Source organism: Schistocerca serialis, chromosome 2, assembly GCF_023864345.2.
Source record: "Schistocerca serialis cubense isolate TAMUIC-IGC-003099 chromosome 2, iqSchSeri2.2, whole genome shotgun sequence".
Taxonomy (NCBI): Eukaryota; Metazoa; Arthropoda; class Insecta; order Orthoptera; family Acrididae; genus Schistocerca; species Schistocerca serialis.
In genome coordinates, this window is record NC_064639.1 from 186,612,809 (window position 1) to 186,631,389 (window position 18,581).

Here is an 18,581-nt window from a genome sequence, read left to right on the forward strand (position 1 = left end):
CTGTAGTTCATAATTATTGTAACTTCTTGCTATGACAGAGAATAAGACAACTTTGTGACCGTGATACATATTATCAGTAAAAAATATGGCAACAAGCTGACTACTGACATGATTAGCTTAAGTTACAGTCCCTCTTAAACATGTTCTAGTGGAGTGGGAGTGCTTCAAGCAGATGTGATTTAAGTTTGTGTTTAAAGTTAATTATATTATCTCATAAATTATTTACAACTCCTCACTCCTTTCTGTGCCGCACTTGAGACTGTGTGAATGATAATCCCATCACAAAACACTATTTTACATTTTGAGACTAATAAGTTTTTTAATTGATCATCCAGCACAGAGCTTTTTACTCATTTCATTGTCAAGTGTGTGATGATGTGTGTTATTTGAGGAAAATCTCTCTTTTATGAATAAATTATTTTTATTTGGATTTTTAGAAGTGCAGGTGCTAAATTTGTTATGTTTTCCTTGTGGGTCACATCACATTACAAATCAATATCATGGCCTTCATTATATCTATTGGTATTACCCTTTCTAATGTCCTGTTATCAAACTTTAAGGCTTTCAGTGTTAACATCAGAACATTTCCACAGTTCTTGTGCAGTTTGTGTTTGCAGAGCGTGCTCCTTTTTTTTTTTTTTTTTTTTTTTTTTTTTTCTGCTCATTTTTTGTTTTACTTTTGTTCCATAACAAAGCTGCTAACTGTAAAATATACTATAACCTCAATTATTTCTTACTCTACATTGAAGTTTGTTGTCAAGATCCTTTTTCAAACTAACCTATGTTTGGACCACAATTTACATTCAGACCTATTTTCTTTAGAGCCTTTGCCCAACAACTTAGCTGATGTAGCAGCCTTAGCATATCATGAAATAATAAAAAGCTCTCCTTCTCCCATCCTCGTCCTATCACTTTCTTTGGTCCTCTGCCCGAAACGCCACAGCAGCTCTATAACTAAGTATGTAGGGTGACCTGAAAACTAAGCCTTATGTTCTGGTAAAATCATTATCTTTCAACTTAGTTATTAAAGGTAGGCCAATTCTCCAATGTTACCAAAAATGTCAGCAGAGGTCGGCACAGTTGAAGAGTGGCAGATTGCAACTTTGTTGCAAATTGTATTTGTATATTTATCTTTAAGAGAGAACTGAATACTGAGTTTGAGTCATGGTCTAGTACTCACATCAAACTGCTGAAAACATTTATTTAATTTGCTTATGGTTCTTTTCAGTTTTGTGTAAATAGGTTCATATTATTTTAGAAATCTGCTCTGAGATAAGTCACTAAAACTTATTGATACAATCCCCAAAATCTTCTTTCCTCCAATCCTTTTTGTATTGCATGAGTATATATAATGCACATAATTATGCTTGTGTGTGTGTAAAGCATGCTACAGAGAAGGCAAGCTGTTTGCACCTACGCCTGCAGTCTGCTATTTATTAATCTTACTCTTTCTATTTTTAATGGTTTTTTTGTGTTCATTATTTGTTCTGTTTAACCAGAAACTTTGTTTATAGTTTTTTATGTTTTGAATGACACAATCACATTTCATTCAGCTGACCACTAATATACTTAATTCTCTTCTTTGATGCATATTCCCACTAACGGGCGGGGGGATAAAATGGACACAAGAGCATATTAATCCATATGTAAGTATGCACATATCTGTTAACATTAGGTGTAGCTAATTTGAAATGTATCAATGGAGATATTGTCTACAATTGCCTGGTTCATAAAGAGAGATTAACACTTGACATATTCATTGTTTTAAAGTAATGAAATCTTAGTACTGCAGTTAATTAAATCTCATTAACTTACTGTGCAATATAGTAATTGCATTAAGAAATCTTCATTAGTTTTCATATAGTGTACAGTTAACTCATGATTGGCTCTCAGAAATATGCAGAATGATGATGATTTTGGTTTATTTATTTTAATTCATTGCAAAATAAGATTACTGTTTTAAACCATGTGTATTTGTAATAACCTCTTTCTTTTACTTCTGTTATTATTATTATTGAAAGTTATAAAAACAGCAGAAATGTTTAAAACATTAAGTTCTTTTCTTTGCAATCATTGAGAAATGACTGTGGTTGAAATTTCATTTAATTATGGCTGTCACTAGAAGGTGTACACAAAACTTGAAAGCCAAGAGTAATTCATCTGTAATGTACTGACTGTGAACAGGGTAGTCATATATGTCTTCTTGTTCGTTTGCTTCAAGTATTCAGACTTGTAGCTGTTGATGGTGCTGGCACTGAAATAGTATTCATAATGACTCAGGACTAAGAGATGCGTAGTAGTGATCAGTCTGTTGCAATGAGCCTCTAAAACTTATCAGACAAATAAACCTAATGTTCACATCTGCACCCAAATTCTGGGGATCCTAAAATGTAATGTGTGTACTGCACAGGCATTTAGCATATCAGAAAGGCAGTCATTTCAGGCCAATGTATAATTTTTGTAGAAGTGTAAGGGATTTTCTGATATGGATATTCCATTTGCTAATACGCCTAGTTTTCATATACTCTGTTGCTTTGTTTGCAATTCGTTCTGTGGAATATAATTTGCAAGAATGGGTTGTATTTGCTGTTGGTCAAATGTGAATGGAGCACTTCTTTCAATACATTCAGCTGTTCATGTATACATACGTGCTTTTATCAGATGAATACCATGTGGGTTTTATCAAATGAATACCATGTTGGCTGAAGCATGATTGGGATTTTGAATTGAGGAGGGAGGTGTGCCAGTTAGTCCATGCAGTTGTGCAAAGCCATTGTGTGAGGGTGGTGTAGTGGTTATTGCATCTACTTAGTGAACAGGAGACCCAGATTCAAATACCAGCCTTTGTACAAATTTTTGTTTGTCACTTCAGTTTGCATATATACATTATACAGTGGTGAGCCAAAACATTATGCCCACGTGTGTAATAGTGTGTTTTCCCACTTTTTGAACACAGTACAGCAGAGATTCTGCTTGGCATTGATTCTACAGGTCCTTCACAGGATTCCAGAAGTACGCTTCACTAGATATCTATGCAAAGGTGAAGCAATCCCTGAAAATTATAGGATGGTGGTTTACATGCAAGCAGCTGGTGCCCAAAATGGGTTCCAGTGGGTTTAGATCCGGCACATTTGCTGGCTAAGACATCAATGTGAGTTCACGAAAATCTCCCTCAAACCACTGTAGCATGATTCTGACCTTGCTACATGCACAGTAATACTACTGAAAGATGTCATCACTGCAGTATGAAGCGATACAGGTGGTCTGCAGTGATGTTCACGTTGTTCACTGCTGTCATCATGCCTTCGATTACCACCACAGATCCCATGGAAACCCAACTCAGTGTACCCTATAGCACAATTCTGCTCTCATCGTCCTGTGTCTGTAGTGTGGTGCATGTTTTATGCAGCCATTTTCCAGGATGAAGGCTTGTAAGAATCCAACCATTCACCTGGTGTAACAAGAAATGCAATTCATTCAACAGTTGACACACTGATCCACAGTGAAAACTCAGTAATGCTGTGCCCAGTTTAGTCATAACTGATGATGTTGTTGGGTCAACACAGGAACACACTGGGGTCGTGTGTTGTGGAGCTCCACATTGAACAATGACCTTTGATCAGTGTGCTCTCAAACTCTTGTGCCTGCACCGGCATTGTACTCTGTTGTCAGATCTGCCATTGATCCTGTCCTGGATTACACACTGGAAGATCATCTGAGCTCTACATTTTGTGATGAGACATTGTTGTCCAATACTACACAGCCTACTCGTTATTTCCCCATCCTTGAACCACTTTCCATAGGTGCTCACAACAATCGTACACCAGCTGTACCATTTCAGAGATTCTTGTTTCCAGCCAAAGCACCAAAGCAATGTACTCTTCGTCAAAACCACTTCTATCAGTGGGTTTCCACATTTGCAGCCCATAAGTTAGCTGTGATGATGATTCATCCATCTCTCTTCCATTTGAATTCTTTCCTGGCCTCACAGTGGGCAGTGGCCATAATGTTTTGACTCATCAGTGTGTGTTGTGTGTTGTGTGTGTGTGTGTGTGTGTGTGTGTGTGTGTGTGTAATAGAGGGAAACATTCCACGTGGGAAAAATATATATAAAAAATAAAGATGCTGTATATTACCAAACAAGAAAGCGTTGGTCTGTTGATAGACACAATAAAAAACACACAAACACACACACAGATTTCAAGCTCTCGCAACCAAAGGTTACTTCATCAGGAAAGAGGGAAGGAGAGGGAAAGACGAAAGGATGTGGGTTTTAAGGGAGAGGGTAAGGAGTCTTTCCAATCCCGGGAGCGGAAAGACTTACTTTAGGGGGAAAAAAGGACAGGTATGCACTCGCACACACACATATATCCATCCGCATATGTGTGGATGGATATGTGTGTCTGTGCCAGTGTATATCTGTCCTTTTTCCCCCCTAGGTAAGTCTTTCCGCTCCCAGGATTGGAATGACTCCTTACCCTCTCCCTTAAAACCCACATCCTTTTGTCTTTCCCTCTCCTCCCGTCTTTCCTGATGAAGCAACCTTGGGTTGCGAAAGCTTGAAATTTGTGTGTGTGTTTGTGTGTTTTTTATTTATCAACTTTCTTTATTTAAAATACTTGGGATGTGTATTGATTTTAGTTTTTGTGTAGTTTTAAATTTGCAACTTGCCTGGAATGAAAACAGCATAGTTTTCGTCGTTTCTTTTTAATAGTTGTCTTCATTTTGTAGTTTCTAACTCAGTCACTGTAGATATAAGCTTAGAAATAACTTATGTAAAGTACAAGTGTAATATGCACCATTATCAGTTATCTTAAAAGCTCACAGTTGTGAAGAATGAAATATTTTGTTTTTGTTCCCTTTTGTAAATAACGCAATTTCAAATTGTGCCATATTATTTCAGTCTTTTGTTGTCATTTTTCAGTATGCTTTTTTTTAATCAGCATATTGGCAATGATCTTTTCAGAAGAAAATAACGCTCTGAGTTCCATATTATAATGCTAACAAAGCCTTGTATGCAAAAATCAAAGCAAAACTGCCTTCTCATTTTGATACAAAATGACATATTTCATAGAAAAATATAAGTAACAGTCTATTACTGTTAATGCTGTACTGGAAAGTCATGCATGGTATACAAATAATGTAAAGGTAGCCTCTCACCATATCGTTAAGGTTTGGAGTTGTCTTCATGTCATATATAACACAAATCTTCATGTCCTACATAACACAAAATATGTCACAGCACGTCACACACTGATTCCTCATAAGAGGATAAAACTTACCCTAGCCACATGCACCTAGAAAGTAACTTAATGTGCTCTCTTCATGTTGCTGCATGTATGATTCTGCCAACTGCTTGCATTTTGTTATCCTTATTGTTGTTTGTACTTGTTGTTATAACTACTATTGAACATATTTTCTGATTTTAATTTATTTTTATACCCTTCAGTGCTTCCACTCTTCTGCGTATACTGCTTCACACCCCAAATTTTTAGTTATTATTATTATTATTATTATTATTATTATTATTATTTTCTAACTTCGTTCTGTTTTCGTTTCTCCTCTATTACTAGCATGCCATGTCTTGGTGTTGCATTGTTAGTAATGTACCCTTACTTTTTACCAATTATTTTTTCCCTCTCCCATATTTGTGAAAAAGAGTCTGTGTTTCTTTTCATCTTTTTCTCGACATTAGTCTCGCATTTGTCATCTATTGCCTCCATCTAAACCCTCCACTCCTTTGAAATTGGTGTTGTATTTGAAGAATGATACCTGCAAGTGTTTCGTAGACACTGTGAGGTATATCTTTGCATATAGTGAATGGCATTTGAAATACACGTGCAAAATATTTAACAAGTTGCAGGTACACGAATCGCTGGTGTATCCAAAACATGTTGACCGTTGAAATTGAGTACCCCTTTGTGACAGACATGGTTCTGTTATTGTGTTGTTCAGAGAATGAAAAAATATATATATAAACAGTGGAATGAGTAAATACAACCATCCAGCGTTTAATGGAAGTAGAGGTAAAAGAAGGTTGCAATGTGGTAGCTTAGTATACGAACTTGTGTTTCTAAGAGCACACAGACAAATTGTATTCACATACAGCTTCATCGTCTCAGAACTGCAGTTGACAAAAATCACTGATGTATCCAAAATATGTTGGTTGCTGAAATTGAGTACCAATTTTGTGACAAGAATGCTTCTGTAATGCATCGAGCACGGTGCAGGACTCATGTATATGTAACATTTAAGCCAATTTTACATAGATGTGGTGATGAGGGCATGCATCATACGCTCATAATACTGTCTGAAACTCGAATAAAGCTTAAACCACAAACTAAAGTTAGTGCAGGTCAAAACAACAGATTTAAAACCTTAGTTTCAAACAGAAATTGTGTACTAGCTGTAGTGACAACAAATAATTATAGTAGATTATTATGGCTGTCAATACCTGGATTTCAGATATGGCTTGTTGCCTCACTCTTGACAGTGGATATACCTGTGGTTGTCACACAACTTAACAAAATGTTGAATGACAAAGGTCATGCAACTATATTTCTTTATTTGCCTCAAAATAATTTTTAACGTATCATCTGCACAAAAAAGTGGTGGTGATTTTATCAGTCATGTTTTATTCATCCAATGGGAAAGTTGCTATGCCTGTTAAAATTTATATTTGAATCTCATATTTATCAAATTTAGTTACACAGCTGAAATGTTGTTGTTGTTGTTGTGGTCTTCAGTCCTGAGACTGGTTTGATGCAGCTCTCCATGCTACTCTATCCTGTGCAAGCTTCTTCATCTCCCAGTACCTACCGCAACCTACATCCTTCTGAATCTGCTTAGTGTATTCATCTCTTGTTCTCCCTCTATGATTTTTACCCTCCACGCTGCCCTCCAATACTAAATTAGTGATCCCTTGATGCCTCAGAACATGTCCTACCAACTGATCCCTTCTTCTAGTCAAATTGTGCTACAAACTTCTGTTCTCCCCAATCCTATTCAATAGTTCCTCATTAGTTATGTGATCTACCCATCTAATCTTCAGCATTCTTCTGTAGCACCCCATTTCAAAAGCTTCTATTTTCTTCTTGTCCAAACTATTTATCGTCCATGTTTCACTTCCATACATGGCTACACTCCATACAAATACTTTCAGAAACGACTTCCTGACACTAAATCTATACCCGATATTAACAAATTTCTCTTCTTCAGAAATGCTTTCCAGCTGAAATATAAGGATAATATTCCGATTCACTGTAATTTTTTAATTAATGGTGCTGTACTTTCATGTAACACTGTTTATCAGGATCCTATGCTTGCTGGAATCTTACAAAACATTTTCTGATGTATATAAGATATATGCAACTGTATACAGCTATTTTATGTTTCTTCTGTACATCACATAATGAAACAGCTGCTTTCATTTATGTGTAACACTTTTGGCAAGTTTTTGAATATTTTAATGCTGTGGCTACTTAAGATTCCATCATTCTTAGCAGCTGATTTCATAAGATACTCTCATCATACACTACCAGACTCTCTCCCTTCTACTATTAAGCCAATACTTTGATTTGCCAATTTTTTTTTCCAGTGAAAGTATACATTTGTCAAAGGTCTGATGGCACTTTGAGATTTAACAGCATTGGTACTTGGTAAAGGAAAGCAGTTTCATTTGTAGAATTCGACCAACTAGGGAATGAATAAATGGCTGCGAAAGTTACATTTTGTGTGTTTGAAATTATGTATGATGCAAACACAAGACTCATAATCTCTCTCTCAGAAAATTTTGAGCAGTTGTGCCAATTCTGCTGCTCTGAAAATTCAATTTGCTTATAAAAAGCCTCACTTGTTGCTTCTTTAGGAATGTTTAATAAGCAGAGAGAGCTTCTTTCAAATTGTGTTGTTGTTCAAACTTCCAATGAAGGAAATACATTCTTTTTCCTGCTTTCCTTCTTCTCTTCACTTTGGCTGCGTGGCCATGACATGAAAGATCCGCATGTGTGTCTACCATTTTCTGCATGAATTAAATTTTTACACCCACATTTCAGTACTGAATTATAAATTTAACCTGCTGCTCATTCCCCTGGAATGAGATGTATTTTCTTCTTTAGCACCCACACTTAATTTAATTTAAAAATATACTGTTGTTTTCTGTGGGTTTGTTTTGTCTAAATACATTGAACCAATAAGTAGTGTTGGGGATAACCCCCAAATAACTTGCCAATAAATAATGTTTGGGGCTAATCCCCAAATAACTTACATGATCTCTGATTCACATGCAAATCCCTTATGAAATGATAAAACATTGCCTCCATCAAAACTCTGTGGCTGATGTCTTCATAATATCATGTAAAATGTGTGACAGGTGAGTGTCTGTCCACTTGTAATAGCCATAAGGTATCTTATTGAAATTTGCATCAGTATATTAGTTTGTATACTGCTAACATGTCTTTCTTGAGCATCAGCAGTGATCTACAACTAAGCCAGTTTCAGCACATTCTAATGTGACCCTTGTAGTGAAATTCAGTTTCTAATGAGGAGGTCAGTTTTGTGCAGCATACATAAAAATGCTTCATGATGTGTTAGCTATTATACTTTCTGCTCTCTCTCTCTCTCTCTCTCTCTCTCTCTCTCTTTCTTTTAAAAAAAATCTGTGATAGGTGTTACAGAGGTGATATCATTGCTGGTACATGTTGAGGTGAACAGTGCCAGTGTGGTTGAATTACGCATTTTTTGTTGTTATTTTGTGGAGGTGTTCAGTTATAACTTCTTGTGAATTTAGTATTGTAATTGTAAAGAATTTAATTAAGTAATAAAATTCAGTAACAAGTGGAGTTTAACTTGGTGTTGTTTTTATTTTTCTTCAGTATCGTCAGGCTGTTTCTAAATCTCCTCCACACCTCCTTCAACAGAAACAACGTTCCTTCTTAACTTTTGGATTTGGTGCTGGTGGGTCTGGTCCTGCGAGAAGAGAATCTCATGTGAATGTGAATGTAACCCCGACATCACATGATGTTGGTTCTGATACACCAGAGATCCGCAAATACAAGAAGAGATTCAATTCAGAAATTTTATGTGCTGCACTGTGGGGTGAGTATTTAGTATTTTATTTAAACCTTTTTTTATTTTTTTTGCATATAATACTAGCATGTTAGGTTTAATGTCTGCCTAAAGTCATTTGTTTACTTCTCTTCTTTTCATTAATAGTTGTGAATTAGTAATTGGTTTGATTGTGTCTGTAGACTTTGTATAGACAAAAGTGTGTAAAACTTTTGCTTTATGTGAAATTTGTTCTTTTGATTTGCTTTTTGTAATGGAACAGTGTAACATTTCTAACAAGTGGGTTCTTTCCGAACCTTAATGGTTTTTTTATAACATTAGAAATATTTATAAACTTTCCTGCATATTTAAATACATTTCTGGTATTGACAAAATTATTTTCGTTTTTACAAAAAGAATAGATTCCTACGCACTAAATAGAGGAAGTGTTGAGGGACAGACAGGCACATTGAAGAAGTCTGCTAGATGTCATTTAACTATTGCACAAGTACTTCATCTGTCATAGACAGAATAAAACACACGTGCGTTCATAACATACACACACACACACGACTACTGTTATCTCCGGGTGCTAATGCCCGTCTGTGACTACATATAAGGTGAATAACAGTGCCTGTGTTATTAAAAAGTGTGCAGCATGTGTGAAGGAACATTGCAGTGTGCTTTGTTAATAACATAGACACTGATATTTCGTATTTATTTGCTAGTACTAGACCTTCAGCTCCCAATAATATGTACTTCCTGGGTGGGAATATATGTAAAATCATCCTAACTGCCGTCTGCTTCACATCTGCTGGGCAGCGAGCTATGTTAATTTAAGTATTAACTGTGTTTTTCTTACTTGTCGCTTCTTTTTCCGTGTGTTTTTGCTTTTAGAAAGCTTTAATTTTAGAGTACTAGTAATAGTCTTTCATAGATATCGTGTTTGTTTTGAATACAGTCCAGAGACCGGTAGTGCTTATTTTCATTGTTTTCAACAAGAAGTGTCTACTAACCACAGTTTAGTCAGCTATCAGCCGCCTTTAGTGAATTAGCAGTCTAGTTAAAAGTTTATTAACTCTCTATAGTAAATTGTTGATTTCTTAGGATGGATAGGACATGTGACTGCTGTGTGCGGATGCAGGAGGAGCTGGCCACTGTTCGCAAACAGCTGAACATGTTGATGGCAGTGGTCAGCCATCTTCAGGCTGCTGCCTCGGAGTGTAGCGGCAGTGGGGAGTCTGGTGCGTCGCATGGTACACCCCAGGTGTTACATGCTCCACGGTCCCTCCTGTCGAGACATCTTCGCGGGTACCGGGCGCGGCTGGGCCACCCTCTCCCCAAGGAGAGTGGCGGGTTCAGCGGTGTTCGCGTCGCACGAGGCAAAGGGTCAATGTGGAGGCTGGCCGTGTGGCATCGCCTGCTCTGCCTGTGAGTGGACATTTTCAGCAAGGTCCGAGCAGACACAGGGAGAGGGGTTTATTAGTGATTGGAAGCTCCAGTGTTAGGCGAGTGATAGAGCCCCTTAGGGAAATAGGGGAAAGGTCAGGGAAGAAGGCCAGTGTTCACTCTGTCTGCTTGCTGGGGGGGTCTCATCCGAGATGTGGAGGCGGCCCTGCCAGTGGCGATAGAGAGCACTGGGTGCACCCGACTGCAGATTGTTGCTTATGTCGGTACCAATTACTCCTGCCACCTGGGTTCAGAGGTCATCCTCAGTTCATACAGGCAGTTGGCGGAGTTGGTTAAGGTGGAAAGCCTCGCTCGCATGGTGAAATCTGAGCTAACTATTTGTAGTATCTTTCCCAGAACCGATCGCAGTTCTGTGGTTTGGAGCTGAGTGGAAGGCTTAAACCAGAGTCTCAGACGATTCTGCGGAGATCTGGGGTGCAACTTTCTCGACCTCCGCTATCGGGTGGAGAAATGTAGGGTCCCCCTGAATAGGTCAGGCATGCACTGCACACAGGAAGCGGCTACAAGGGTAGCGGAGTACATTTGGAGTGCACATGTGGGTTTTTTAGGTTAGAGAATTCCCTCCCTAGGCCCAGCAAGATGCCTCCTGAGATGCGACAAGGTAGTAGTAGTCAAAACGCAACAGTGAATAACAATATTAATGTGGTAATAGTAAACTGCAGGAGCATCTATAGAAAGGTCCCAGAACTGCTCTCATAAATAAACAGTCACAATACCCACATAGTACTAGGGACAGAAACTTGGCCGAAACCAGATGTAAACAGTAATGAAATTCTAAACTCAGATTGGAATGTATACCGTAGAGACAGACTGGACAGTGAAGGGGGAGGCATGTTTATAACGATAAAAAGTGGAGTAGTATCAAAGGAAATTGACGGAGATCTTAAATGTTAAATAATTTGGGTGAAGGTCACAGTTACAGCAGGCTCAAACATGGTAATTGGATGTCTCTGTATGCCCCCTGGCTCAGCAGCTGTTGTGGCAGAGCACCTGAAGGAAAATTTGGAAAATATTTCGAGTAGATTTCCCGACCATGTTAAGGTCTGGGTGGAGATTTTAATTTGCTGGATATAGACTGGGAGACTCAAACGTTTATAACGGGTGGCAGGGACAAAGAATCCAGTGAAATTTTTTTAAAGTGCATTATCTGAAAACTACATTGAGCAGTTAAACAGAGAACCGACTCGTGGCGATAACATATTACACCTTCTGGTGATAAACAGACCTGAACTATTTGAAACAGTTAACGCAGAACAGGGAATCAGGAATCATAAAGTGGTTACTGCATCGATGATTTTAGCCGTAAATAGAAATATTAAAAAAGGTAGGAAGATTTTTTTGTTTAGCAAAAGTGACAAAAAGCAGATTTCAGTGTACTTGACAGCTCAACACAAAAGTTTTATCTCGAGTACAGAAAGTGTTGAGGATCAGTGGACAAAGTTCAAAACCATCGTACAATATGCATTAGATGAGTATGTGCCAGGCAAGATCGTAAGAGATGGAAATGAGCCACCATGGTACAACAACCGAGTTAGAAAACTGCTGCGGAAGCAAAGGGAACTTCATAGCAAACATAAACATAGCCAAAGCCTTGCAGACAAACAAAAATTATGTGAAGCGAAATGTGGTGTGAGGAGGGCTATGTGAGAGGTGTTCAATGAATATGAAAGTAAAGTTCTATGTACTGACTTGGAAGAAAATCCTAAGAAATTTTGGTCTTATGTCAAAGAGGTAGGTGGATCAAAATAAAATGTCCAGACACTCTGTGACCAAAATGGTACTGGAACAGAGGATGACAGACTAAAGGCTGAAATACTAAACGTCTTTTTCCAATACTGTTTCACAGAGGAAGACTGGACTGTAGTTCCTTATCTAGATTGTCGCACAGATGACAAAATGGTAGATATCGAAATAGATGACAGAGGGATAGAAAAACAATTAAATTCGCTCAAAAGAGATAATGCCGCTGGACCTGTTGGAATACCAGTTCGATTTTACACGAACTTGCCCCCTTCTTGTAGCAGTGCACCGTAGGTCTCTAGAAAAGCGTAGCCTTCCAATGGATTGGAAAAGGGCACAGGTCATCGCCATTTTCAAGAAGGGACGTTGAACAGATGTGCAGAACTATAGACCTATATCTCTAACGTCGATAAGTTGTAGAATTGTGGAACACGTATTATGTTTGAGTAGAATGACTTTTCTGGAGACTAGAAATGTACTCTGTAGGAATCAGCATGAGTTTCGAAAAAGACAATCGTGTGAAACCCAGCTCGCGCTATTCGTCCACGAGACTCAGAGGGCCATAGACACGGGATACCAGGTAGATTCCGTGTTTCTTGACTTCCGCAAGGCATTTGATACAGTTCCCCACAGATGTTTAATGAACAAAGTAAGAGCATAAGGACTATCAGACCAAATGTGTGATTGGATTGAAGAGTTCCTAGATAACAGAATGCAACATGTCATTCTCAATGGAGAGAAGCCTTCCGAAGTAAGAGTGATTTTAAGTGTGCCACAGAGGAGTGTCAAAGGACTGTTGCTATTCACAATATACAGGGCTATTACAAATGATTGAAGCGATTTCATAAATTCACTGTAGCTCCATTCATTGACATGTGGTCACGACACACTACAGATACGTAGAAAAACTCATAAAGTTTTGTTCGGCTGAAGTCGCACTTCAGGTTTCTGTCGCCAAAGCGCTCGAGAGCACAGTGAGACAAAATGGCGACAGGAGCCGAGAAAGCGTGTGTCGTGCTTGAAATGCACTCACATCAGTCAGTCGTAACAGTGCAACGACACTTCAGGACGAAGTTCAACAAAGATCCACAAACTGCTAACTCCATTCGGCAATGGTATGCACAGTTTAAAGCTTCTGGATGCCTCTGTAAGGGGAAATCAGCGGGTCGGCCTGCTGTGAGCGAAGAAACGGTTGAACGCGTGCGGGCAAGTTTCACGCGTAGCCCGCGGAAGTTGCAACATTTTTTCTTAATGGTGAAGTGAACAGACACAATGTGCGAATCTGGGCGGTAGAGAATCCTCACGCATTCGTGCAGCAAATTCGCAATTCACCAAAAGTTAACATGTTTTGTGCAATCTCACGGTTTAAAGTTTACGGCCCCTTTTTCTTCTGCGAAAAAAAACGTTACAGGACACGTGTATCTGGACATGCTGGAAAATTGGCTCATGCCACAACTGGAGACCGACAGTGCCGACTTCATCTTTCAACAGGATGGTGCTCCACCGCACTTCCATCATGATGTTCGGCATTTCTTAAACAGGAGATTGGAAAACCGATGGATCGGTCGTCGTGGAGATCATGATCAGCAATTCATGTCATGGCCTCCACGCCCTCCCGACTTAACCCCAGGCGATTTTTTTCTGTGGGGTTATGTGAAAGATTCCGTGTTTAAACCTCCTCTACCAAGAAACGTGCCAGAACTGCGGGCTCGCATCAACGATGCTTTCGAACTCATTGATGGGGACATGCTGCGCCGAGTGTGGGAGGAACTTGATTATCGGCTTGATGTCTGCCGAATCACTAAAGGGGCATATATCGAACATTTGTGAATGCCTAAAAAAACTTTTTGAGTTTTTGTATGTGTGTGCAAAGCATTGTGAAAATATCTCAAATAATAAAGTTATTGTAGAGCTGTGAAATCGCTTCAATCATTTGTAATAACCCTGTACATAAATGACCTTGTGGATAACATCAGAAGTTCACTAAGGCTTTTTGTGGATGATGCTGTTGTATATCGAGAGGTTGTAACAATGGAAAATTGTACTGAAATGCAGGAGGATGTGCAACGAATTGACGCATGGTGCAGGGAATGGCGATTGAATCTCAATGTAGACAAGTGTAATGTGCTGCGATTACATGGAAAGAAAGACCCTTTATCATTTAGCTACAATATAGCAGGTCAGCAACTGGAAGCAGTTAATTCCATAAATTGTCTGGGAGTAGGCATTGGGGGGTGATTTAAAATGGAATGACCATGTAAAGTTGATCGTCGGTAAAGCAGATGCCAGACTGAGATTCATTGGAAGAATCGTAAGGAAATGCAATCCGAAAACAAAGGAAGTAGGTTACAGTATGCTTGTTCGCCCACTTCTTGAATACTGCTCACCGGTGTGGGATCTGTACCAGATAGGGTTGATAGAAGAGATAGAGAAGATCCAATGGAGAGTGGCGCGCTTCGTTACGGGATCATTTAGCAATCGTGAAAGCGTTGCGGAGATGATGGATGGGCTCCAGTGGAAGGCTCTGCAGGAGAGACGCTCAGTAGCTCGGTATGGGCTTTTGTTGAAGTTTCGAGAACATACCTTCACCAAGGAATCGTGCAGTATATTGCTCCCTCCTATGTATATCTCCCAAAGAGATGATGAGAATAAAATAAGAGAGATTAGAGCTCACACAGATACATACCGACAATCTTTCTTTCCACGAATAATACGAGACTGAATAGAAGGGAGAAACAATAGAGGTACTCAAAGTATGGATGTAGATGTAGAAGATACAGGTTGTGAAACATAGACTATGACATATGGAAGTTTGGGTGACCGTGATGTGTTCTCAGATGACCCAAGAATTTAATGTTACAGTTTTCATAATGCAACGAATCCAGGTTCAAATGTCAGTCCAGCACTAATTTTCATTGTCGTCATTTCCATACACAGTCAAAGGTGGGTAACATTTGCAACTGCAGATACATTTCCTGTATTTCTTAACAGCTGTAGTCGCTACAGTGCTTGTTTCTTTGGACATGCATGCATGTCCAAAGGAACATTGCATTGTACTTCTTAATAACACCGACACTGCTATTTGTACCTCTTCTTCACAAAATGGTATGTAATATATTTTGTTGATTTATCCAGTTTTCAAAATAATGTAGTAAAATTGTGGATTCAAAAACAGTTTTGTTTTTAACACTAAAATAGTCTATGTAGTGCCTCACAGCTAAGACTTTATACCATTGCTGTGAAACATTGTAGAAAGTGAGATTTCTAACCTATTTATCTTTTGACGAGTGTCACCTCTACACTCAAACCTACACTTCGTTGTTACAGTATATTACCATAGTACATTTATTCACTGAGCTCCTATTTAATTTTTAATTTCCCAGCTCTGATGAGAGCTGAATTGTCTCCAAGTGTGCAGCTGGTGTATCATTGTAGCTTGTGTAATAGTATTATGAAAAGTCAAATAATGGAAAATCCAGGATGGAATGTAACAATATTAGAGAAGGAAAGTTGCTACTCACCATATATCGGAGATACTGAGTCACGATAGGCACAACAAAAAGATTCACACAATTACAGCTTTCGGCCATTAAGGCCTTTGTCAGCAATACACATACAAACACACTCGCACGCATACACGCTCATGCTAACACAACTTGCACACACGTCTGCAGTCTCAGATAACTGAAACCTCACTGCAAGCATCAGCACCTGTGCATGATGGGAGTGGCGACTGGGTGGGGGTAAGGAGGAGGCTGGGGTGAGGAGAGGGAGGGATAGTATGGTGAGGGTGGCGGACAGTGAAGTGCTGCAGTGGCCCTTCATACGGACAGACAGCTTGTTGGTTGTCATGCCTACATAGAATGCAGCACCGTGGTTGCAGCTTAGCTTGTAAATCACATGACTGGTTCCACAGGTAGCCATGCCTTTGATGTGATAGGTGATGCTAGTGACCGGACTAGAGTAGGTGGTGGTAGAAGGATGTATGGAACAGGTCTTGCATCTGGATGAATTACAGGGGTATGAGCCATGAGGTAAGGGATTGGGAGCAGGGGTTGCGTAAGGATGGATGAGTATATTCTGAAGTTTCGATGACCGGTGGAATACCACTTTAGGAGGGGTGGGAAGGATAGTGGGCAGGACATTTCTCACTTCAGGGCATGGCGAGAGGTAATCAAAACCCTGGTGGAGAATGTGTAATTCAGTTCCTCAAGTCCCAGATGGTACTGAGTTACGAGGGGAATGCTCCTCTGTGGCCGAACTGTGGGACTTTGGGAGGTGGCGGGAGACTGCAAAGATAAGGCAGGGGAGATTTGTTTTTGTACGAGGTTTGGAGGATAATTACAGTCAGTGAAGACTTCAGTGAGACCCTCGCTGTATATTGGGAAGGACTGCTCGTCACTGCAGATGTGACGACCCTGGGTGGCTACACTGTAGGGAAGGGACTTCTTGGTATCTAAGGGGTGGCAGTTGTCGAAGTGGAGATATTGCTGGTGGTTAGTAGGTTTGACATGGACGGAGGTACTGATGTAGCCATCTCTGAGGTGGAAGTCAACATCTAGGAAGGTGGCTCGTTGGGTTGAGTAGAACCAGGTGAAGCAAATGGGGGAGAAGTTGTTGAGGTTCTGGAGGAATGTGGATGGGGCATCCTCACCTTCAACCCAGATAGCAAAGATGTCATCAGTGAATCTGAACCAGATGAGGGGTTTAGCATTCTAGGTTTTTAGGAAGAATTCCTCTAGATGTCCCATGAATAGCTTGGCATAGGATGGTGCCATGCGGGTGCCTATAGCCGTACCCCGGATTTGTTTGTAGGTAATATTTTCTAAGGAGAAGTAATTGTGGGTAGGATATAGTTGGTCATTGTGACTAGCAAGGAGGTTGTTGGTTTGGAATCCAAAGGGCATTTGGAAAGGTAGTGTTCAATAGCAATAAGACCATGGGCATCAGGAATGTTAGTGTACATGGAGGTGGCATCAACAGTAACGAGCAGGGCACCGTGTGGTAAAGGGACAGGAACTGTGGAGAGTCGGTGGAGGAAATGGTTGGCATCTTTTATGCAGGAGGATAGGTTCTGGGTAATAGGTTGAAGGTGTTGATCTATGAGAGCAGAGATTCTCTCAGTTGGGGCACAGTAACTGTCCACAATGTGTCGTCCTGGGTGGTTGGGTTTATGGACTTTAGGAAGCATGTAGAAGGTGGGGGTGCGGGGAGTGGTAGGGGTAAGTAGAGAGATGGACTCTGAGGAGAGGTTCTGGGATGGGCCTAAGGATTTGAGTAGTGACTGGAGATCCTGCTGGATTATTGGAATGGGGTCACTGTGGCAAGGTTTGTAGGTGGAAGTATCTGACAGCTGATGGAGTCCTTCCTCCAGGTAATCCTTGCGGTTCAAAACAACGGTGGTGGAGCCTTTGTCTGCAGGTAGGATTATAAGGTCGGGATCAGTTTTTAGATGGTGGACTACGGTTCTTTCTGCATATGTAAGGTTAGTTTACATGGTGAGTGATTTGGGGAATGATGGTGAGGCAAGGTTCGAGGTTAAGAAACTCGGGGAGGTTAACAGGGTGTGGTTTGGAGGCAGTGGGGGTGGATCACGGTTGGATAGAGGAGTGAACTGAGTTAGGCAATGTTAAATATTGGTCTTTGGTTGAGTCTTGTTGGTCGGGTTGGTGGCGAAAAAGTGTTTCCACTGTAGGGACTGGGTGGAGGAGAGAAGGTCTTTAGCAAGTCGTGCATGATTGAATTTGGGAGCGGGGCAAAAGGTGAGGCCTTTGGAAAGGACTAATATTTCTGTGGGACTAAGGCTTCTGGAGGAAAGGTTCATGACTGTGTTATGGGTCTGTTTAGGTTCTGGGTTGTGTGTGGTGGTGGGAGGAAGTTTTGGTGGTTGGGGTAAGTGTAGTAGGTCTGCAAGACAGGGTTTGTCAGCTATGAGGGGACATGGGGGAGGTTTGGAGGTTGTTGTAGAGGTGGTGGACAGTGGTACTCCAAGGCGGGAATAGGAAGTGAGCAGGATGGAGAGATTTTTGAGGTGGCATTGTGCATGTTGCTCAAGTTCTTGCAGGACAGGAGTTTCAATGTGTATTATGGGTTCCAGGAATTTGGGATTACATAGCAGGAGAATTTTGCAGATTGAGAGAAGGTACTGCTAGAAGGATTAGGCATGGTTGATATGGTTTTGCAGGACTATGTTGGTGAGGGCTAAGGATTGGCGAAATCTGAGCAGTTGGAGGTCATTGTGGAAGGAGGGTTAGCAACCAGAGATGGGTAATTTGATGGTAAGGCCATTAGGGGGAATTTCACGAGCCAAGTAACAACGCAGAAAC

General features: G+C 40.1%; 1 protein-coding gene across 3 annotated transcripts in view; it reads left to right on the forward strand.

Annotated features, from left to right (window-relative positions):
- The window catches only part of LOC126456891 (serine/threonine-protein kinase mig-15), a 330,660-nt gene that overhangs the window by 247,100 nt on the left and 64,979 nt on the right, over positions 1–18,581 (forward strand). For 2 of the 3 annotated variants that reach the window (XM_050092726.1, XM_050092728.1), the window contains one exon: positions 8,874–9,096. In XM_050092726.1, the coding sequence (XP_049948683.1) occupies positions 8,874–9,096 (223 nt within the window). The remainder of the gene's footprint in view (positions 1–8,873; positions 9,097–18,581) is intronic. The other variant, XM_050092727.1, reaches the window with a different exon arrangement.